Here is a 21,515-nt window from a genome sequence, read left to right as displayed (position 1 = left end):
TGCAATTAAACTTACATAAATTAATTATTCCAAAAAGAGTTTATAATTCTCTATTACTTATTTTACTAAAAATTTACAAAATCTGAAATTGCTATGGCTATATTGTCAAAACAAGGTGATACCAGCGTACTCCGCTTAAATAAGTACAAGGACGTCAGTTAAAAAGTACTCAGTGAGTAATTATTGGGAAATATTTGTAGCCGGCTGTAAGCAAAACTCGCAGTACTTGCAATAATTAAATTAGTTTTAAGCGAATTTAGCGACCAACGAGAGAAATGACTGCATTCGAGGGTGAGTAATAAACAAATCAATTACTAAATTCATTAATAAAATTATCCATTTAATGCAGAGTTTGGCGTGCTGCCCGAACTGGGCAAAGCAACCGACGAATTGGACTGGACGTGAGTAGACAAGAAAAATTAATAATTAATTGCTTTCGTGAATAAATATACTAAACTGTTGCTCGCAGTTTGCCCACGGATGTGCAGGCGGAGGCCATTCCACTAATTCTAGGTGGTGGCGATGTTCTCATGGCGGCCGAAACCGGTTCCGGTAAAACTGGAGCGTTTTGCTTGCCCATTCTGCAGATTGTTTGGGAAACATTGCGTGATCTGAAGGAAGGTAAAACGGGTAAGGGCGGCACATGTGGCGCAGCTGGTGGTGCAACTCCCTGGACTATCTCCTTCTTCGATCGCAATAATGCGCTGGCCGTGACCCCGGATGGCTTGCGCTGCCAATCTCGGGAGTTCAAGGAATGGCACGGATGTCGCGGCACCACTGGCGTCTTTGGCAGGGCTAAGTTCTACTACGAGGCCACGGTCACCGATGAGGGACTCTGCCGCATTGGATGGTCCACACAATTAGCCAGCTTGGATCTGGGCACCTGTCGCTTTGGCTTCGGTTTTGGCGGCACTGGCAAGAAATCCAATAATCGACAGTTTGATGACTATGGCGAAGCCTTTGGCAAAGCAGATGTTATTGGCTGCCTGCTCAATCTGCAGGCCTTGGAGGTCAGTTTCACCAAGAACGGCGTGCCATTGGGTGTGGCCTTCAAGATACCCGATAGTATGCGCAACGAAACCTTCTATCCTGCTGTTGTGCTGAAGAATGCCGAAATGTTGTTTAACTTTGGCAAGACTGACTTTAAGTATCCACCTGGCAATGGCTTTGTGGCTGCCTGCAAAGCGGATGCGGACCACAGCAAGGCCAATCCTCTGGCTAGTCCCACAGCCAACGCGGCTGCCTTGAAACCCACACCCAATGCACCTCAGGCCATCATCATTGAGCCGAGTCGCGAGTTAGCTGAACAAACCTACAATCAGCTGGAGAAATTCAAGCTGCATCTGGGTAATCCCGAGGTGCGTTCCCTGCTGCTTATTGGTGGCGTGCGTGTCGAGGAACAAAAGGCTCAGTTGCAGCAGGGCATACACATTGTAGTCGGCACCCCGGGACGTCTTGAGGAGCTGATTAACAGCGGCTTTGTGCAGCTAACGCATTGTCGGTTCTTTGTGCTGGACGAGGCGGATGCACTGCTGAAGCAAGGCTACACGGAACTGATTGATCGACTTCATAAGCAAATACCCAAGATCACCAGCGATGGCTGTCGTCTGCAGATGATCGTCTGCTCGGCCACGTTGCACGCTTTTGAGGTAAAGAAAATGGCCGAACGACTGATGCACTTTCCCACCTGGGTGGATCTCAAGGGCGAAGACGCTGTGCCCGAGACAGTGCATCATGTGGTCTGCATGGTAGATCCCCACACGGACTACAGTTGGAAGAATCTGCGCCAACCTGTCCCTACCGATGGGGTGCATGCTCAGGACAATTTGCATCCTTCGAATACTTCGCCAGAAACTTTTTCGGAGGCTGTAAAGCTGCTGAAGGGCGAGTACTGCATCAAAGCCATCGAACAGCATAAAATGGATCGAGCTATTATCTTTTGTCGCACCAAGCAAGATTGCGACAATCTGGAGATGCATCTGCGGCGTCAGGGTGGAGATCGTTACTCGTGTGTCTGTTTGCATGGTGATCGCAAGCCGCAGGAGCGTAAACAAAATCTGGAGATGTTCAAGCGGCAACAGGTGAAGTTCTTGATCTGCACAGATGTCGCAGCACGCGGTCTGGACATCACAGGATTACCATTCAGTAAGTGAAAGATTACCAATGACTATATTCTTTGTCCTGACTGAACTAACTAGCTTACGGTACAAACGGACTAAGAGACTGCTATCTAATAACGAGGATGCCCCGGGGATTTTTAAACCCGCTACCCATAGGGTAGAAGGGTATTATAACTTTGTGCCGGCAGGAAATGTATGTAACAGGTAGAACGAGGCATCTCCGACCCTATAAAGTATATATATTCTTGATCAGCGTCAACAGCCGAGACGATATAGCCATGTCCGTCTGTCCGCCTGTGTGTCTGTCCGTATGAACACCTAGATCTCAGAGACTATAAGAGATAGAGCCATAATTTTTTTCGACAGCATTTGTTATGTTTGCACGCAGATCAAGTTTGTTTCAAATTTTTGCCACGCCCACTTCCGCCTCCGCAAATCAAAAAAATCGAATAACAAGGGTAAATTTAAAGCTAGAGTTTTTTTGGTATATACTATAATTACTATAGTAGTTATGATACCTGAAAATTTGGTTGCGATCAGATAAAAATTGTGGATGTTATTAAAGAAATACTTTTGTATGGGCAAAAACACATACTTCCTAGGGCTCTTAGTTGCTTTGGATGACAATCTGGTACATTGTGCCGTCTATGGTATATTTTGAATGGTGTACTATATCGATATACCAAACATATCATTCGGTATATTTTTAGTATTTTTTTAGTATATTCGGTGTATATTAAAAATGATACCGCAATATTTTGGCTTTATTAAATTTGGGTAGCGGTTATCTCACAGTCGAGCACACTCGACTGTAACTTTCTTACTTGCTAATTTTTATATGCCACAAAACATGTTGTTCTTAATTGATTATCAATGAAGGATGTTTTTGACAATTTCATTATCAATATGTTTTATTTGAATGCAATTTCTTGATAACATAAACAAAACAAACTACAAACAATTTAAACATGCTCAGCAAATTATAAATATTTTTAACCTTAGTTTGGTCTAATCTAATCACTCTTTCTCACTTTTCTCAGTGATCAACATTACGCTCCCAGATGATAAGTCCAACTATGTGCATCGCATTGGTCGCGTGGGACGCGCCGAACGTATGGGATTGGCTATCAGTCTGGTGTCCAAGGTGCCGGAGAAAGTGTGGTATCATGGTGAGTGGTGCAAGACTCGTGGACGCAACTGCCACAACACCAATTTAACCGATGTGCGCGGCTGTTGCATCTGGTACAACGAACCCAACTTGCTGGCCGAGGTGGAGGATCATCTTAACATCACCATACAGCAGGTGGACAAGTCCATGGAGGTGCCTGTCAATGATTTCGATGGCAAAGTCGTCTACGGCCAGAAGAATCTCAATATGGGCACTGGCTATGAGGATCATGTGGAACAATTGGGACCGACGGTGCGCAAATTGACTGACTTGGAACTGCAATCACAATCTTTATTTTTGAAACGCTTAAAAGTCTAAAAAGTTGCGAAATACTTTCATGGTTACACGATGATGATGATTATGATGATGATTGTAATGGTTACATTAAAAAATACATAGTACATATATAAATACAAACTAACATTAAAAATCGTTTGTGTGTGTGTTTAATGAGTACAGCCTCAGGTTGAAGTTGTTTAGTGGGGGATTCCCCCATATTCAGTTTAGTCCTCCTCCTCTTCTTCCTCGTCCTCTTCGTGGAATTCGGTGCGCATTTGTTGCAACTGACGCAACTGTTGGCAGAGTTGGTTGCCAAACGACTCCACATAACGTGGACTAATCTTGTCCAGCAGTGCATATGGTGTCTCAAATATCTCCTCCTCGTCCTCCTCTTGATTTCCATCGCCATTATTTAGTGAGCGGATGGCCTTGTCCTCATCAATGGTGTCGTATTGGGAAGACACAATTTTAAATCCTCGACTCGACACCTGAACACAGCAGGTGGCGCTCTCTATGGTTCGTATGTTGAGATAGATTTGCGTGGCACTGCTGGCCAGCTTGGAAGAAACGACGATTTCGGCCACATGCGCCTTCACATCATTGATGATGGCCTGCGCCTCGTCAATGCAGTTGAACTCTTGCTCGTCGCTCTCTTCCATGACGCTGTCACTGTTTTAAACTAGGTTTTAATTGAAGTCTTTAGAATTTTTCTCCGTTCGATTTTACAAGCGCAACATGTTTTTCTTTGCCGTATGCTTCAGAACAGCTGCTAAGCACTCATCGCTGTCAAAAGAATTTCGATAGCACTCGATTTTCAAACAGCTGGAAAGTCAACAATCGAAGTCGCAATAATAGCGATTCTAATTTGAATATTTAAATGAAAAATATTTAAAAACAAGCTCTAATTACATTTAAATTTTTATATTTATGATTGGAGACTAAGAATTTAAATAACTTAACCATTTATCCTCTTTCTTAAACATATGTTACTTATCGATACTTTTGAAATATCGATGCAGTCACACATGGCATTGACATGGCTCAAACTCAAATTGCAGCGGGTGTAGAGTTGCTGCTCCAGGAGGCCAAAGATTTAGGCATTGGCGGCCACATCGCCGAGCTAGAAGCGTTGCCAAGTGCGGTAGAATTCGCTCGAGAATTCTATGCCAAGAACGCACCCGTTGTCATACGTCAAGCTGTTGCCCACTGGCCGGCTGTCAAGAAGTGGACACCAGAATATCTCAAGGAGACTCTGAATAACAAGATCGTCGATGTGGCTGTCACACCCAATGGATATGCCGATGGGCTGGCCACACAGAATGGTGAGGAGTTCTTTGTACTGCCGCTGGAAACAAAAATGCCGTTATCAGAGCTCCTTGAGCGCTTTGATGATCCCATGGGCGCTGTGCATTATATACAAAAGCAAAATTCCAATTTTACCGAGGATTTTCCCGAATTGGCCAACGATATTGTGCTCAATGATTTAAGTTTCGCTCAAGAATGCTTCAATAAACCATCGGATGCAGTTAACTTTTGGCTGGGTGATGAACGCGCCATCACTTCGATGCACAAGGATCCCTATGAAAATTTGTATTGCGTCATAGCGGGCTACAAGGATTTCATTCTACTGCCACCACATCAATTGCCCTGCGTGCCTCGTCGCACTTATCCCACTGGAATATATAAGCGCAAACCTTGCGGTCAGTTCTACATTGATCCATTGATGGATGAGGATACGCAGCAGCTGACGGAATGGATTAGCATCGATCCCTTGGCACCCGATCTGGCCAAATATCCGCAATATGCCCAGGCACGTCCATTACGCGTTCGTGTACATGCTGGTGATGTGCTCTACCTGCCCAATTATTGGTTTCATCATGTGCAGCAAAGTCACAAGTGTATTGCTGTTAACTTCTGGTATGACATGGAGTACGATAGTCGCTACTGTTATTATCGCATGCTGGAGCACCTAACTACCTCAAGCGGCAATCTAAAGTCCTGATTGTTAATTCCCCTGTGATCCCTTCGTAACGAAAGTTTCCTATACTCAGTGGGTCATTAAATAAAATTTGTTATTGCTTTCTTACAAGTGATCAATGACATATAAATTGTTAACGTATGAAAAGAAATAAAATATTACGTATTTTACAATACAATTCCTTCAGACTATGAACAATGCTTTCTAAAATTCTCAACATTTTGGATCCTTCCGTTTTTTACGGTGGTGTATAGATAGTTCCTCAATTCAGCAAAAATGTATATATTAAAATGTCTAAAACAACATTCTATCAGCCTCATCTTACCGTTTGTTTAGTCAGACCGCATGAAGAGAGTATAGTTGTATATAGTAAGTGTATAATTTAATACAAATGAAATGCGCATAGAAGCCAAAACAAAAATTTAAATAAAACGGACTGCCTAGTGCAGTTAGTAACTAAATGTTGTCAATTTTGCATGAGTATAATGTCACATGGTATTGTATATAGATGCGTGTGATTGTGGTTAGGAATGTGGTTCCGGGTTAAGTCATATAACTAACTACTTGTCTAAACTTGACTCGGCTGCAGCTGCGCTGGCCTCCTCTTCGGGATTCTCGTTATTTTCGCACTCATGATCGTTGCCATTTAGTGACACCTTCTTTTGATCCGCTTCGGCCAAGTCGGCGTCATTGTTCGAGTCCTGTGAATGTGATTGAGCGCGTACACGTTTATTGCTCTGCTTCTTAGAAGTGCCTCTCTCCTCCTTAGTCTTGGACTTGGCTGTGCAGCCATTATGCGGTTGCTCCACCACAAACAATTGCTCCAGATATGTGCGATACCAGAGCAAAAACTCGTCGCGTTGTCGCGGCAGTTCCATCTTTTTAATCTTGGCATAAATGCGCTTGGGCGAGATGAGTGGCGATGTTGTATTTGGTGCCCAGCTGGCAGCAGAGTTTTGTGCAGCATTTGCAGTCAGTTTGGACACCTCGGCGAGGAGTGAATCATTGATTACCGTGTTATTGTGCGTCTGATTGCGTATGCGTTTGATAATGTAGTCGATTAGTTCATGATCGGGAGCCAGTTCAATGCTGGCTACAGGAGAAGCAGGGCGCTCGATGACAACTTCAATGATTTGCTAAAAAAAAAATAAGATGAAATGAGCGATTGTTATGGATATTATAATATTGCAGCGTTGAAATTGTAAGTTTTAATTATTTTAGCAGCATAAGATTGATATTTCTATCACTAACTTCCTTTCAAATGAACGGAAATAGATTTAATGGGATCCCAATTTTTAAGTGTCTATAAACTACTTACATCTTCGTTATCTACGACAGGATTTGCAGCTGCTGTCTCGCACTGCTCTGGCTGTGAAATTAACGCTGTTGCTGCTGCTGCAACAACGTCAGCTACTGCCGGCAAGCTTTCCTCATCCTCTGGTCTGTCGTTTACCGATTGTGACTGCGGTGGCGTTTCGCTGCCACTTTCTGTGGCCTCCGTGGTGCCATTTAGTCGTAGCTCCTCAACAGGTGGCACACTGTTTGCCTGCCCCTGATTGATTGTCTTGCGTAAACTGTGCACATCATTGTAAACCTGTTGCTCGCTGGGTTGCTGCTCCTGTGGCAATTGCTGTTGCGGGACTTGCTGTTGTTGCTTCTGCTGTTGTTGCTGCTGCTGTTGTTGTTGCTGTTGCTGCTGTTGTTGCTGCTGCTGCTGTTGCTCGAAGAGTGTTTCCAATCGGCGGTAAACATCCTCTTTAATCGACTCGTAAAACTTTGTGGTGAATTTATCATTCTTTAATGCGTTGACCAGCAAATTTCGATTGAGCTCTTCGGAAGCCGTGTCCTCAGTCTGCTCTAACGTTGCGTTTGATTCATCTGCTGCAGCTGCAGACTCTTGTCCCGTCACATTGTACAAGGGAGCAGCTGGTATTGCTTGTATATCAGGCAAGTCATAGTCCATGTACTGTGTGGTGGGCACGGAAAAGTCGAAGCGCAAATGACGCTGTTGCACGGGCGTCAGAGACACCGCCGAAGTGGTCGGTTTGGCTGGCAATTTGTTGCGCTGATACAGCGGACTGTTCACATTCATGTTGAGCAAATTGGATGAACCAGTGGGCAGCTGCGGCACGACGCCATCATCGTCCCGCTGCGTGGGCAGCTGCTGGCGGCGACGATTGCGTCGTCTGGCAGTTGAGCCACTGCCAACACCAAAGATTGTTGCATCATTATTGTCCTCCTCCTCCACATCATCGTCATCGTTGCGTGCATCTTCGCGCCAATCGCGACTGCTTGAGCTGTTATTCAAATTGTTGCTGTTGCTGCTGTTGTGCAGTTGCTGCGGTGCTGTGGACTCGTAAAAGTGCCGATGTTGCTGCTGCTGCTGCTGTTGTGGTTGCTGCTGTTGCAGCATCATGCTGCTGCTGCTGCGAGCGGAATGTGCTGGCGGATGCGGCTGAAAGTAACTGGGGCGTTGGCGTTGTCGCTGTATTTGGCGATACTGATGCTCCACATTGAGTTCCTCGTTGCTTTTGTTAGAGAGCAAATTCTGACGCGTATAGCTGCAAAGCGCATAAATATTATTGGGTTAATTTAAGCGAGCGGCAATAAAAATAACTTAATAAAAATTATAAAATAATCAACTAATGTTTTAGTATTAAAAAAGCAATCAAAACGTCTGTTCATTTGGTTTTTAGTGTTATTTTAAAACTGCAAACAGGATGAAATTAGTTGCAAAAAAACATTAAATGTCAAACATAAATGAAATCACCAATTTATAAACAATAAGTTAATCCCTGTCTACTTACTCAATTACAATATGTACATAAATTAAAAAGTAAATTGATTGCATTTTGATCGGAAATTCGCTTTCAATATATATATAAATATATGATTTTGTTTATTACTTTTGCATGATTTTTCAATGAACAGCTCTTTGGTTGCCTAAATCTCCAAATAATAATACAAACACCATGAGAATACAATAACTTTGGCGCTGTTTACCTTCGGAAATTATCCCAATAGTTATTGGCCCGATTGCCTGGCGGCACCTGATTATTCAGCGTGGGCGGCAACACTCCAGTCTCGGGCAACGAATGCAAATTGTTAGCATGCTGATTCTGTGTACGCAAATTGGCATTGTTCTGATGGATGGTATTGTTGTGATGATTCATAAATATCGGACCAGGACTGGCACGATATGAGCCCGGCGACAATGGCGTCTCATTGTTGTAGTGCGTTGCTTGCGGAGCTGTTGGTGCCTGAGGTGGTGGCGGCGGTGGTGCAGCATTGTTCAAATAGGTCTGCTGTTGATGGGGATCGTTGCTGCTGTAGATGTTGTTGCGATGACTGCTGCGATGATAGTTGCTAAACGCACTCTGATGGCTCGAACCAAAGCCATACAGCTGCTCGGATTGGGCGCGATTGCTGCCGCCCAGACACAAGTTGTTGGGCGCCAAACCACCAGTGAGGGGCAAATTTGCCGGCGGTACAGACTCCGAGCGCAAGCTGTAAGCATGATCCTGACAGGTGGCGGCATTCAAGCGATCTTGCAACTAAGAAGTAAGAAAGATTGAATACATTGCAGATATATTAGTTATATAATTACAACTATCAAAGGCAACAATTAAAAATCACTACTTATAAGGTATATGCTTAAAGCCAGTATTCAATTGATATTAAGCGGTTTGATTTAAAAATATTAAATCAATAAAAAATATAATTTACTTATACGAATTTTATTCAATATTTGCAAAGCTTTATAAAATAACATAAATTTAGGTTTATTTTTTTTTTGCATTGTAACTTTTGAATACAGCTCATATAAAGTACTACAAACAAAAGTTAAAAACTAGTCTAGCAGCTTTTTGCTTTACCCATCAATTAATTTAATTCTACTCACCACATGAATTTGATTGTTTAGATTGTCGATCTCGCGCTGCTGATGCCACAACGTCTGATTGCACTGGCAGACCGAGTTGATGAGCATCTGCTGTGTTTGCATGAATTGTTGCAGCAACACAGCATCCGATGTAGGATTGCTGCTGGAAGCATTCGATGATGTTGGTGGAGCCAGTGGGGCAGCTGGCACATTGCTACTCGCGGCTGGCACATAAGATGGCTGCGAGTGCCAACCGTTGGTGCTATTGTGCGAGTCTGTGTCAGAGTAGAAAGTTTGATTAGTTAAGATTGCAGATAATTGGAGAGGACAGCGAACTTACTCCACATGCCATGCACTGAAGCGGGAAGCGGGGGCAACATATATTGCGATCTGGCGCTACCCGATTGAATGCTGTCATTGCCCATCGACAGACTATCAATCGTCATGTTCAACTCCTCCTCGTTATTGGAAATTGAACGTGCAGCGGGCGCTGGTGGCTGCGATTGCGGCAACTGTTGTTGTGGTTGCTGTTGTTGTTGCTGCTGCTGTTGTTGATTGCGTCGCTGTTGCTGCTGCTGTTGATATTGCTGCTTCTCTACTACAGTGCTAGCTGATGGCGCACGCTTTAATGTTGTTGAAGATGAATTGCACACATGTCCAAAGTATCTATCGCTATCGGTGTCATCGTTGCCCTCATCATCCGCTTCCGAGGTGGTGTTTGTGTTCGTATTGTTGCTGTTATTGTTGCTACTGCTTATGTTGTTGGCATACAATGCCGCATACTCGCGCTTTGTGCGTTCAAACTCCTCGCGCAGTTGATCGCATTCGGCGCGCAATTCACTATTCGAGGGCAGCTTGAACTGTTGTCTTTCCTGCAGTTCCTGCTGCTCTTCTTGCTCCACCTCACGTTGTCTGCTTGGTGTCGGTGTTGGCGTCAAACTGACGCGCTGCAATGCATCCTCGCCGAGTTGCACTGCTGCAGCTGCCTGCTGCTTGCGACGTTCAATCTCTGCCTTCAATTCCATAATGCGTTCGCGTTCCTTTTGCAACAAAGCCGCTTCGGCACGCAACTCTGTGGTCACATCGTCCAGATCGTGCACACGCTGCTCAATAGGCAACTGACTGCGCTCGGCGCTCAGACGCTCCAAGGTTGTGCCAACGCTGGGCGTACTTTGGTCAATCTGATTGACCGTATTCAGCATGCCTTTAAGCTTGGCCATTTGTGCCTTAAGCGCATCAATGTCCGCAGTCTTTTGATTGATCATGGCCTGAGCGTGGAGAGCACGCTGTGCTGCATCGGCGGCCTCCTGGCGCAACACTGGCGCGGTGCGTTGATACTCGATGGGCACCACACGCTCATTGCTGGGCTTAGCCACAACTGGTTTTGGTGGCGATGCCTCTTTCCTTGCCTGCCGCTGAGCTGCAGCAGCATTACGTGCGCTCTGTCTAGCCGTCATATTGATGCTGTTTAACTCGTTGACCAATTCACGCATGTCTTCGCGTTGCGTACGCAACGATTCTAGTTTCTCTTGCAGCGCCTGCTGCTCGGCCAATATCTCAGGACCATCATCGCCCAGCACGCTGCTCAGTTCGTTTTGATTGTGTATGAAAGCCGTGAGATTCTTCATGCGACCTACTAGCGAGGCCATGTCATCCTGCACCTGCTGCACCGATTCGTAGTTGGGAGCATCGCCATCGCCACTGTGCGGCAAGCGAGCAGCCTGTTGACGCAGCTGCTCCATTTCATTGAGATGTGTTTTGGCCATGTTTTGTATTTGCAGCAGCTTCTGTTGCTCCTCCTGCAAGTTCTGCATATTGCGATTGGAGGCATCCAAGCGTTGTTGCAGCTCATCGAAGCTGGGTGCTGTATCCGGTGTCGGAGTCTCCATTACACTGTGCAGCGATTGTATGGACTGGGCACGATTGTCGCTCATCTGTTGGTTTATAAATATATATTGAACCGATATATGTATTTAAAATTGTATTTGTTCTGCACATACCTCACTTAATGCAACATCTTCGAGGCTAGTTGAATTCACAATGCCCTCGTCCTGGTTAACAGAATGCGGATTGATTTCATGCACCATTTTGTTCAATTGCTGGCAATAATAATACAATTTTAGTTAACTGGCAGTAAAAGAAATGAAATAGAAACTTACTTCTTCTAATGTGCCTGCTGTGAGTTCTCGACTATTCCAATTGACATCCAAGCCAAGCAACGTGCGCAAGAATTCGAGTTGTGCCCGCGTTGGGTTATTACTTGGTGTACCGAAAGTACGGCGTATCAGATTCTGCAGCACAGTGTGCGGCAGCTGCGGAAGATTGTTATTGTTATTGCTGCTGCTGCTGGTGATGGATTGTTGTTCCTCGTTGCCGTTGTTTGTGTGGGGTGTGACGACACCAACGGTGGCAGCAGCGGGAGTGGTTGCTGTTGTGGGACGCAAGCGCTGCAAAGTTGCGGCTGCTGCTGTTGTTGTTGTCGTTGTCGTCGACGGTTGTTGCTGATGCTGTACACGTTGCACTGGACGTACGGGAAAGCAATAACGTTGCTGTTGATCTGTAAAATACAAAGAGAAATTTAAATATCTATAGGAATTTTTGTCGGTGCAATGACGCAGCCCCAAAACTGAACTGGCCAACTGCCCAACACAGTGCTCGTTGTTTGGCCCTCTCCGTGGGCGCTTATTTTTATGTGTGCTGTTTTATTTTTAGCTCATGAACTAGCGCACATTTCATGTAGGCAGTAAAAATACTAAAACGCAGGTGCGTATAAAGTAAGATCGAAATAAATGCTATAAGGTGTTTCAAAACTACAAAATGGTGTGTTTCTGTGTGAAGCACAGGTTGAAATCCGAGCTAAGGTTGCTGTCTTAGCTTAATTTAATGAAGATATGCATATTGTAAGTTCTGTACGAGTTGAAATTTGAAGAAACCATGAGATGTTAAGCAACATTTTTAGCTTCTTAGCTTCTACCACTCATTAGTTTAGTGAAGACAACAAATTATATATATATTTAAATAAATTATACAATGTATAGTATCTTACCTGTTGAGTCGTAACTGTGCTCGGCAACCAGTTGGCGCAGTGCCTCGCGATGCTGTTGATGCTGAGCCTGAATTTGCAGCGCTATCTGTGACTTTCTCACTGTGGCACGTTCCAGGAGATCCTTGAAGCAACAGCAGGACAAGATTAGCAATAGAACGAGTAAAAGTAACGCGGCAATTTTGCAATTTTGTGGTATGGAAAATTAGAATTCAACTGCGCGAAACAGTCGAAAGCAGCAATGTGGAGGAGGTCGGATGTATAACTAAAAAGAATTCTCGAAAGTTTTTGGGTGAGTGTGAAGTGTATTTTTAAATGCAAAGAGCACAATGTTTGCTCAGAGAGATAAAGAGTGCAAGAGAGCGGGAGCGAGAGGATATTAGAGACGTTGCAGCAGCTAATAAATGGGCGTCATGACAACGCTTTGGTTAATAAGAGTGTTCGGTCAATATAAACAAATATATGTAAGAATGTCTATGCTGCCGGGTATGATAATGTCTACTATAATTAATTAATGAAAGAAATGACACTGAACTACATGAATATGAGATGATTAATACAAATTTTTCACTTACATTTAGGGCCTTGAAAGGTGCAGGGGGCAAGGGCGGTGGCAGCTGCTCCTGTTCCCGTTGTTCTTGTTGCTTCTTGATTAGCGCCGCATTACGAGCTCGATTGGTGGCCGAACGGCTTGTGGCCGATGAAGATGAAGTATTTGTGCTTACCGGCGATGTTGTTGAATTTGTTGTTGTTGCTGGCGGTGTTGTTGTTGTCGCTGCTGTTGCTTGTTTTGGCACTGCACCGGTACTGCGACTTGTATCGCTGTCGTTTTTCATTATTAACTTTACGGGCGGAGTCGGCGCCATCAGTAAAGTATTATATATTTACAAAATATATCTATATGTAAATTATGTATACAACTAGCACAATTATTGTATAGCAACTGAGATTAAAAACTTTTATAGCACCCACTTTTACCTACTAGATGAAGTGATGTGTATCACTCACCATTTACTGTTTACTTAATTAAACGAGCTAAACTAGAATTTCGATGCCAAGCAAACTTTTATTTCAGCACCAAACAACAGCTGCGTCCTTAAAACTAGAATTTAGCGCAGTGTGACCGCAGCTTGGCTCTTCAAATATACCGAGCGGTTCGTAGAGCACAACAATCTACCTCAGACGCAATCGATAGCAACGAAAGTTGTGCGACTTGTCGATATCGATTGGTTGCGCTAAGGGAGCGCATATTCAAAAAATTAAACTGCTTATGAGGATAATTATGATTTAATCAAATATAATTACAAATGGTTACATATTTATTTTGTATATGCGTAAAGTAATCAGCAAACGGGACGATTAATCACTCGAACAGGTATTATTCTTTGCTTTGCTTGCGCTGAATAATTTCTTCCTTCAATGACTTGATGCGCAGACGTTCCGCCCTCAAGCTTTCCTCTTGACCACGCAAATCGCTTGTGAAATCCGTTACCATATTAATCATGGCATTCAACAGTTCCGCATTGTCAGGAGTAGCACGTGCTTCTGATGTGGCTGAAGTGGCAGATGTGGCTGCCTCCAAGGATTGAGCACTTCTGCTGGTGCTGGTGCTGCTCGTACTGCTGCTAGATTGAATGGATTCCATGGTCTTGGTTTGTTTGCTCTTCATCACAGTTGACGATGATTGTGACTCCACGGAGGACAAGTGCTGCTCGATCAGTTTTGTAGAGTCCGTAATGTTCTGTACACGCTTGAATTGCGCCTTCAGATTGGCAATCTCCGCCAGCTTTTCCTGCAGATAATTGGCAGTCTCTTCATTGTCCTCCTCCTCTCCGACGGCGGAGGCAGCATCTGTTTGCTGCACTGCAGCCGCTTCATCTGTAGCAGAAAGTGACTCTGAGGCGATTTGTGACCCAGATGAACTGACCACCGTCGATGTCGATGAGGAAGTGACCTGTGAATGATGTTCTCGGGTCGCTTGTCTTAATTGCTGGCGCTGCACACTGAGACGAGACAATTCCTCTTGCAGCTGGCGATGTTCTTCTTGCATTTCCTGCAGCTGACGGTTGGAGGCCGCCAAAAGCTATGAAATATTAATAGAAAGACAGCTCATTTGTGCTATATTGTTCCCATTGTTCACATTATGTGTACTATATACACGGTATAACAAAAAATACATACCTCGCTCAATGCGGAATTATCTTGAGGTTTATTCAACTCGTTGACCATTTCGACAAACGTTCCCTGAAAATATAAAATTTTTTTCTGATGACTTTCGTATATGAAGCGCAGCGTGTTTAGCTAGCCATTAAATGATGTTTTCAAAACACACAATACAAAAACCTCACACACAGTATATGCTACATAGAGTACTAAAGAATTGTCTATTAATAACATTTCTCGTTACGAACCGACTTCGCGGCAATATTGGTGTCAATCATTTTGACGTTTTTGAAACAAATTGAAAAATTGAAAAGCATTGAACACTGAAATTAAAAAAAAAAAGACAAGCACTTTTAAGTTATATAAAAACTTACAGAAAGGAATGTGCAGGCGGTGCACCAAAACAAATATAATCACAAAATAATTATGTTAAATTAGTTGTGTATATATTAACAATTTTAACAATTGCCGCTGCTGATCTCTGTGCTCTAGGGGATGCCAATATTCCTACTAAATGTCTGCGCCGAAAATGAAAATATTTTATACGATAATTTATAATGTGTGCGTTCTCAAAACATAGAATTTCTTTCTCAGCACTCGCACCAGGCGACAAATGTTTCAACAACAATATCGTTGCGCTCTCAGTCTCTCAGGAAGACCCAGCATTCGAATTGTGACTCACTGAACTTATGCTGAACCCAATGGCAATTAAAATAATGAACATGTTGATGAGGGGCATGTTCTCATCCGGATTGATAAGAGAAAAGTATCCATTAATAAAATTGATAGCCGAAAACATATATAAATGAAGTTTTCGAAGAATGGAGACTTCAGTCAACCTGGAAGATAGACGAGCAAAAGTGAGTGAGTACAGTGATATAAAGAATTTATTAGAAAAATTATTTTATTCTTTTTTTGAAAGTGAACTTACGGATATTTTGCGGGATCTTAGCGATTCTTGTGGCTGTTCAAATAAAGAAAGTCAGAAGTGAAGAATATGATACCAGTAAAATTTTTACTAACAACTTGTCCCTTTGCGGTGGGGTGGCCGATAAAGTATTTCTACCCTATATAGGAGATTGCACAAAGTATTATCTATGCTGGGGTAAGAAAAAGAAAATGCAAAAATTTATATAATTTGTACAAAAACTAATTCTACTGGCAGATGGAGAAGCTTATGAAAAGGAATGTGACGAAGGATATTATTTCAATGCGTATAATCAGAGTTGCAGCCGCAAATCTGACAATTGTCCACCCAAATGTGAACTTAATAAATTAACAACGTTTAGCTATAGTCGAACGTGCAATAAATATGTGCTCTGTTATTATGAAATCCCGGTGCTGAGAATATGTCACGATAATTTGCAGTACAATCCGAAGACGGATCGTTGTGATTTCGCCCAATATGTGGACTGTGTGGATAACGAGTGCTCGAGATTCAATGAAGCCAATGAACTGAGCTATTTGCCCAGCAAAGCATCCTGTGACAAATATTACTTGTGTGCCAAGGGCGTACCCGTAAACTACACTTGCACGGCAGGATTACATTTCAGCACAAAATGCAATTGTTGTGACTACCCGGAAAAATCTAATTGCCAAGTTGGTTTCAATTTTGAATATTATTATTTTTGATAATTGTTTATGTTCCCCCTATATAGATTACTGCAATTAATCGCAATATTCAGCCGTTTTCTCGCACACCATTGAAAAAGGTCGACAGCTTGTGTCCAGCTACTGGAGTTCATTTCTTGGCCCACAAACAGCGTCGGGATGCCTACAACTATTGCGTAGATGGTCATGGTATTACCCTGGATTGCACACCAGGATTGTGGTATGATGAAAAGGTTCAAGAGTGCCGAGAACCCAAATATATTGTAGAGTAATTCATTAAATGAAAAACTGAACAGACCCTTAAGTACTTAATATATTTTATTTGAGTTGCTTAAATAATTCGCTTACATTCAGCCGAAATTGGTTAAAAAGAATATTCCTTATATGTTGTTCAAATAATTCGACTATTTTTGATTGACTTGTAGGGAAAACAGAATTTACTGTTCGTAATACTTTTATTGTTTATACAAAGAAAGCAGAAAATACTTTATTTGTTGACTTTTAGCTGAGTTGCTAGAGAAATTAGCCTATTTTTAGGTGACTTTGGGAAAACAACATTTTCTTTGTTTGTTTACTATAAAGAAAACCGAATTTGATTAATGTATTGCTATTGAAATAATTATTTTCCCTTTAACTATAGATAGTTAAACACACTTATTTATTACTGAAAAAGTGATTTACTTTCTTTTCTAATGGACTTTTATCTTAGCTGTTGAAATAATTCTGTTAATTTTATTTGTTGCCCTATCTGAAATAAAAATCACACTCTATGCGAACGTTTTGTTGCTGCTTTGTCGCCTGGCCTCTGCTGGCAGAGAGCACAGCATTTGTTTAACAGCTAAAATTAGCCCGCGTGAGCAGGGGGAAAGTCTGAGCATTCAGAACACAAATGAAATGCGAACACATTCGTTGAACTTTCAAATTGGTTTTATTTGCTTCGACACCCGAAACGCGACACATCCCTTAGGCACCCACAACAAATTGGGGTTCGCGGCATTCCTCCAGCTTGGCATCGTACACCAGACCAGGAGTGCAATCCAGAGTGACACCGCGACCATTCAAGCAGTAATAGTAAGCCTCCTTGCGGGTCTTGTGGGCAAAGAAATGTGCGCCCTCCTCGGGGCAACGAATGTCAGCGGAGCGTGGTGGCACCTTTGAGTAGGGTTGAATGTTGCGTTGCAGTGTCTCCACCTAACCGAAAAAGAAAGTAGATCACAAATAGACACTGGCAGTTGAGAGAACAGAAAATTACGCATACGCACCGTGCAATTGACGCGTGAGGGAAAGTCGCAGCTTTGAGCCTCGGGATTGTATTGCAGGCCACTGGCACAGGTTTGATTGATGGGCTGGCCATCGAGACAGACGTAGTACTTGTTGCAGCGTGCTTTGCTGGCAATATAGACAATCGCATTGGCATTGTTGTTGCGCACACAAAGATTATCCACGCAGTCGACATATTGGGGAAAATCGCAACGATCGATCTGCGCATTGTACTGCAGACCATCGCTACATTCACGTATCACCGGGGTACCGCCAAAGCACATCACATACTTGGTACAGGTGCGATCGTAGCAGAATGTGCTCAAGCCTTGAGCCGGACATTTGGGCAGGCAACGCACCTCGGAGACAGGTACACACTGTTGATCACGGGCATCGAAATAAGTATCATCTGAACAGTTGCGAGAAATTGCTGTCTGGCCTAGAAGAAACAGAGCGTGTTTGGAATGATTGATTAACAAGGAATTTCCTTGAACTTACTGATGCACAAATAGTATTCGGAGCAGCTGTTAACACTCGGCAGGAAAAGATTGTCGGTGACATTGGAGCAAATGTTGACGGCAGCGAAACCATGACCAAAAAGCGTGACAAAGCACAGCACAGCAAACAGTTGGAAAGCCACTAGAAGAAAAGCAAAAGGTTATATATTTTTGAAGAGATTCAGTTTGATAAACTCACTTCTGAATGTTACTCGTATTGCAACTGTCTGTTCGCTGCGAAAGAAACTTCAATTTATACGCAAATTTCGCTTTTATTCCATCCTGTTTTATTTTATAGCAATCATCAGTTACCAAAATTTGCGTTGTCTTCGGTAAAAAACTGAAATTATCTGATTGGAGTTTTCTGGATGACAAGCGCAGAGTCAGCTTGCAAATTGGAAAGATAAAAGGTAATATCAGAAGAACATATTTGAACTCATATTCATAATACTAAGAGAACACACTCTTAACTTATCTAGCTCTCATATGGAAGCACACGATTTGCTGTCATCATTTTATCAGCTATTAATGTGCATGTGTTAATTTAACTTACAACATGTCCACTCAACATTACGCAGACAATTGAATGCCAATGTCGAGGCAGTGAATCATATTTCAATAGCCGCTATCTTTATGCTACGAAATTGATAATTTGCAGGGCAATTCATAATTAAATCTGTGGTCTATTGAGAAACATAATTTATGAGTTTTTATAAAATTTACAAGTAAGAAAGCTAGTGTTCTCGACAGTGAGATACCCGATGCCCATTTTGAATAAAACTAAAGCAGTGCGGTAAGTTTCTTACTTAAAATATACCAAATAATTTACCTCAAAATACTAAAATATACCAAAGACAATATTCGGTGCATCGAAGAAGAGGCAATATAGAAGTATTTCTTAAATAACTTCCACAATTTTCATCTGATTGTAATCAAATTCTCAGGAATCCTACAACCTATAGTAATTATATAATATCTCTATCTCTTTTAGTCTCTGAGATCTGGGTGTCCATACGGACATGCGGACAGACGGCGGACAGAAAACGTCTCGGCTGTTCACTCTGATCAAGAATATACACACTTTATAGGGTCCGACCGCCTTCTTTTGCCTGCTACATACATTTTCTGGAGGCACAAAGTTAAAATACACTTTTACCCTATGGGTAGCAAGTATAAAAACAAATATACCAATTAAAATAATAGAAACAATATAGCAGTATTCAAAATATATGTAAAATAATATAAGAATCTGGATTCTAATTCCGTCTTTCTGTCTGTCTGGAATTTCGACTTTATGCACACTCTAATTCTAAGTTTCAAATTAATTTGTAGGCCTCATTCATAACGCATAAATTTAAAATCTCATGAATATGATCACCATATATTCATATATTTTATATATTTTAAATTTTACAAAACTTTTTTGACACCGAAGGCAGTTTTCAAAAGTTTGCTACAGTTTACATTAATAATATCATATTTGTGGCTTTGGAATTCAGTAATTAATTGATCACTTTACCCAAAATGTAGTTTGAGATATGTTTATGTAAAAGCATTTATAGTATAATTTTTATTTACATAATCTTTTCTCATAATTATATACATACTACTCTTTATTTTGATGAAGCCGCAAGAAAGCAAATTTATTTTTTCAGAATCTTTGGAAAAAGATTTAAAAGAAAAAATGATACAAAAAAAAAAAAGAATGTAAATCAAAATGTCTATACACCATTTGCTAAATTAAAATGTAGTTTTCCTTTGGGAGTCTCGATACGCGTGCCGAAATTTGATAACGTTACTTCCCTAGAACTCATTAAGGTACTCGAGGAATTGATAGTTACACATGTCTGGATGTCTCAAAATAGAAGAAAAAAGTCAGAAAATAAAAAAGAAAAGAAAATCAATCTATCATATAAATTCAGCATTCACCGAGTACAAACTGATAGTTGAGTTCTGGAAGTGACACTACCAAGAAGTCAGTATACAAAACTTTTGCACATCAAAGTCGATTCTGATTGTCATTTAGTATTGGTTTTTTGTTTTCTTTAAATAGTGAAGTTATTGTTGCCCCTTTATGGATTGCTCCTATGCGGTTTGGTTCAGTGTTCAGTGGGCCAAACAGCTGCAGCATCAACAACAAAAACCCCACCGAATTTGGTGGCACCAATAGAGGAAGATGAAGATGAAGAGAAGATTGCGGATGAATTAGTTGCAGAAGTTGCAAAATATGGTGTAGTTCTGAATGGCGTCGATTTGTGCGGAAATATTGCAACCAAAACTTTTCTACCATTTGTCGGCAATAAACACTATTATATTAATTGCAAAAGTAAGTAATAATAATATTACCTGTAATAGTATTAAAGGACATAAGTATTATTTTCATGCAGATCAGAGCATTTCTTCAGTTGGCAATTGTAATATCGCGTCAATAAGGGAGGAAGAATGCGAGGGTAAAACAGATTGCTCAATCGTATTCGATTACAAGTTGCAAATATGCACCACAAATGATAATGTGGATAAGAATGCATTTATGAAAGAATGCGAACCAAAAGTATTGTCAAGTTTTTGCTATGATCGCACCTGCACAAAATACGTTCTATGTTTTTACAATACGCCAGTATTGAGGGAATGCCAGGATGGTTTACAGTACAATTCGAAGACAGACCGTTGTGATTTCCCCGAATTTGTGGACTGTGTGGAAAACAAATGCTCGCAAGAAGAAACCCCTCATAATATTACATATGTGGCCAGCAAGGCTAGCTGTGAGAAATACTTCATTTGTGCCAATGGCCAGCCCAATGAACAAGAATGCTCAAGTGGCTTGTACTTTGATGATACTTGCCCGTGTTGCAAGGTCAAGGATCAAGTTGACTGCACGGTAAATCAAATGCTTGCATTGCTCGATGTCATACAAATCTGATTTACTTATTTTATTTATATTTACTCTTTTAGTTGCAATCTGCCCAACAACGGAACATAAAGCCCTTCTCTCGATCGCCCCCACAGCGTGCTGATATAATTTGTCCGCCGCAAGGAGTTCACTTCTATGCTCACAAGAGACGCCGCGATGCCTATTACTATTGCGTACAAGGTAATGGTATTACATTGGATTGCACGCCAGGTCTGCTGTACGATGTCAAGACTCGCGAATGCCGTGAACCCAAATACATTGCCTAACTTACTGAGCACTCTAACTTAATAAAAACATTTAGTTTGCACTCTGTCTTTTACTCTCATTTGGTCAGCATGGGTATACAAATTTTATAACTATCCAAAATATATACAAATAATTCCAAAGTTTATACACTTACGCTCTGTGACTATAGCACCTATAAATATCAAGTTTCCAGATTATTATATTATGGCTACAATTTACTTTTAAGACTTTTGTTACTTTCATTCTCATTTAGAAAGCCTTGAAATCATTCATTAAATTATTGTTCCAAAAAAAAAAACATTTTTCAATCTATAAGGATTCGTTTCACTCTACTTCGATCAACTTTTTGACTACATTTC

The 21,515-nt window shown here is 41.8% G+C and overlaps 8 protein-coding genes across 9 annotated transcripts; 4 read left to right on the top strand and 4 right to left on the bottom strand.

Annotated features, from left to right (window-relative positions):
* Positions 1-124: 124 nt before the first annotated feature.
* On the top strand, positions 125-3,718 carry LOC133840291 (ATP-dependent RNA helicase Ddx1). The gene is made up of 4 exons (XM_062272042.1): positions 125-291; positions 350-401; positions 470-2,145; positions 3,161-3,718. Exons 1-4 carry the CDS (start codon positions 276-278, stop codon positions 3,604-3,606), a joined length of 2,190 nt encoding a protein of 729 aa, XP_062128026.1. The 5' UTR covers positions 125-275; the 3' UTR covers positions 3,607-3,718.
* LOC133840304 (GSK3-beta interaction protein) lies at positions 3,549-4,355 on the bottom strand. Its single transcript, XM_062272058.1, has one exon. It carries the CDS (start codon positions 4,224-4,226, stop codon positions 3,792-3,794), a length of 435 nt encoding a protein of 144 aa, XP_062128042.1. The 5' UTR covers positions 4,227-4,355; the 3' UTR covers positions 3,549-3,791.
* Positions 4,356-4,444: 89 nt separating this feature from the next.
* Positions 4,445-5,723, top strand: LOC133840295 (bifunctional peptidase and (3S)-lysyl hydroxylase Jmjd7). The gene has a single exon (XM_062272046.1). The coding sequence runs from the start codon at positions 4,604-4,606 to the stop codon at positions 5,567-5,569; it is 966 nt and encodes a 321-aa protein (XP_062128030.1). The 5' UTR covers positions 4,445-4,603; the 3' UTR covers positions 5,570-5,723.
* LOC133840289 (putative uncharacterized protein DDB_G0271606) lies at positions 5,094-13,560 on the bottom strand. The gene is made up of 9 exons (XM_062272040.1): positions 13,044-13,560; positions 12,472-12,592; positions 11,585-11,982; positions 11,426-11,524; positions 9,766-11,359; positions 9,447-9,700; positions 8,549-9,099; positions 6,864-8,106; positions 5,094-6,681 (listed from the first exon to the last, which is right to left on the bottom strand). The coding sequence occupies exons 1-9, from the start codon at positions 13,332-13,334 to the stop codon at positions 6,106-6,108; spliced, it is 5,127 nt and encodes a 1,708-aa protein (XP_062128024.1). The 5' UTR covers positions 13,335-13,560; the 3' UTR covers positions 5,094-6,105.
* A 173-nt stretch (positions 13,561-13,733) lies between these two features.
* On the bottom strand, positions 13,734-15,151 carry LOC133840301 (serine-rich adhesin for platelets). Its single transcript, XM_062272054.1, has 3 exons — positions 15,006-15,151; positions 14,650-14,712; positions 13,734-14,551 (listed from the first exon to the last, which is right to left on the bottom strand). The coding sequence occupies exons 2-3, from the start codon at positions 14,695-14,697 to the stop codon at positions 13,847-13,849; spliced, it is 753 nt and encodes a 250-aa protein (XP_062128038.1). The 5' UTR covers positions 14,698-14,712; positions 15,006-15,151; the 3' UTR covers positions 13,734-13,846.
* Positions 15,152-15,354: 203 nt separating this feature from the next.
* On the top strand, positions 15,355-16,546 carry LOC133840299 (protein obstructor-E-like). 2 transcript variants are annotated; one of them, XM_062272051.1, is made up of 4 exons: positions 15,355-15,495; positions 15,554-15,736; positions 15,797-16,230; positions 16,290-16,546. In XM_062272051.1, the coding sequence occupies exons 1-4, from the start codon at positions 15,453-15,455 to the stop codon at positions 16,512-16,514; spliced, it is 885 nt and encodes a 294-aa protein (XP_062128035.1). In that variant the 5' UTR covers positions 15,355-15,452; the 3' UTR covers positions 16,515-16,546. The 2 variants fall into 2 exon arrangements, with proteins under 2 accessions (XP_062128035.1, XP_062128036.1); XM_062272052.1 differs by having other exon boundaries at positions 15,476-15,491.
* A 605-nt stretch (positions 16,547-17,151) lies between these two features.
* On the bottom strand, positions 17,152-18,291 carry LOC133840300 (probable chitinase 10). Its single transcript, XM_062272053.1, has 4 exons — positions 18,199-18,291; positions 18,001-18,141; positions 17,505-17,941; positions 17,152-17,433 (listed from the first exon to the last, which is right to left on the bottom strand). Coding segments are annotated over exons 1-4 (807 nt in total). The 5' UTR covers positions 18,200-18,291; the 3' UTR covers positions 17,152-17,205.
* Positions 18,292-18,301: 10 nt separating this feature from the next.
* LOC133840303 (peritrophin-1-like) lies at positions 18,302-21,238 on the top strand. Its single transcript, XM_062272057.1, has 4 exons — positions 18,302-18,409; positions 20,053-20,325; positions 20,387-20,877; positions 20,952-21,238. Exons 3-4 carry the CDS (start codon positions 20,530-20,532, stop codon positions 21,174-21,176), a joined length of 573 nt encoding a protein of 190 aa, XP_062128041.1. The 5' UTR covers positions 18,302-18,409; positions 20,053-20,325; positions 20,387-20,529; the 3' UTR covers positions 21,177-21,238.
* Positions 21,239-21,515: the final 277 nt, after the last annotated feature.

The sequence above is a fragment of the Drosophila sulfurigaster genome, chromosome 3 (genome assembly GCF_023558435.1).
Source record: "Drosophila sulfurigaster albostrigata strain 15112-1811.04 chromosome 3, ASM2355843v2, whole genome shotgun sequence".
NCBI lineage: Eukaryota > Metazoa > Arthropoda > Insecta > Diptera > Drosophilidae > Drosophila > Drosophila sulfurigaster.
Note: the sequence above shows the minus strand (reverse complement) of the source record. Positions and strands in the feature narration are given on the sequence as shown.

Bases quoted from the DNA above. Each gene is read 5' to 3' on its own strand.
- LOC133840300 (XM_062272053.1), bottom strand. The intron at 17,942-18,000 runs GTAAGTTCAAGG...TGTTTCTTCTAG, and splicing joins CGAATACTATTTGTGCATCA to GCCAGACAGCAATTTCTCGC. The intron at 17,434-17,504 runs GTGCGTATGCGT...TTTTTCGGTTAG, and splicing joins CCTCACGCGTCAATTGCACG to GTGGAGACACTGCAACGCAA.
- LOC133840304 (XM_062272058.1), bottom strand. From the start codon at position 4,226: ATGGAAGAGAGCGACGAGCAAGAGTTCAACTGCATTGACGAGGCGCAG.
- LOC133840299 (XM_062272051.1), top strand. From the start codon at position 15,453: ATGGAGACTTCAGTCAACCTGGAAGATAGACGAGCAAAAGTGA. The intron at 15,496-15,553 runs GTGAGTACAGTG...TTTTTTTGAAAG, and splicing joins AGATAGACGAGCAAAAGTGA to TGAACTTACGGATATTTTGC. The intron at 15,737-15,796 runs GTAAGAAAAAGA...TTCTACTGGCAG, and splicing joins AAAGTATTATCTATGCTGGG to ATGGAGAAGCTTATGAAAAG.
- LOC133840303 (XM_062272057.1), top strand. From the start codon at position 20,530: ATGAAAGAATGCGAACCAAAAGTATTGTCAAGTTTTTGCTATGATCGC. The intron at 20,878-20,951 runs GTAAATCAAATG...TTACTCTTTTAG, and splicing joins AGGATCAAGTTGACTGCACG to TTGCAATCTGCCCAACAACG.
- LOC133840295 (XM_062272046.1), top strand. From the start codon at position 4,604: ATGGCTCAAACTCAAATTGCAGCGGGTGTAGAGTTGCTGCTCCAGGAG.
- LOC133840291 (XM_062272042.1), top strand. The intron at 402-469 runs GTGAGTAGACAA...TGTTGCTCGCAG, and splicing joins ACCGACGAATTGGACTGGAC to TTTGCCCACGGATGTGCAGG. The intron at 2,146-3,160 runs GTAAGTGAAAGA...CACTTTTCTCAG, and splicing joins CATCACAGGATTACCATTCA to TGATCAACATTACGCTCCCA.
- LOC133840289 (XM_062272040.1), bottom strand. From the start codon at position 13,334: ATGGCGCCGACTCCGCCCGTAAAGTTAATAATGAAAAACGACAGCGAT. The intron at 11,983-12,471 runs GTAAGATACTAT...TGTATTTTACAG, and splicing joins GCACAGTTACGACTCAACAG to ATCAACAGCAACGTTATTGC. The intron at 6,682-6,863 runs GTAAGTAGTTTA...TTTTTTTTTTAG, and splicing joins CTGTCGTAGATAACGAAGAT to CAAATCATTGAAGTTGTCAT.
- LOC133840301 (XM_062272054.1), bottom strand. From the start codon at position 14,697: ATGGTCAACGAGTTGAATAAACCTCAAGATAATTCCGCATTGAGCGAG. The intron at 14,552-14,649 runs GTATGTATTTTT...AATATTTCATAG, and splicing joins ATAATTCCGCATTGAGCGAG to CTTTTGGCGGCCTCCAACCG.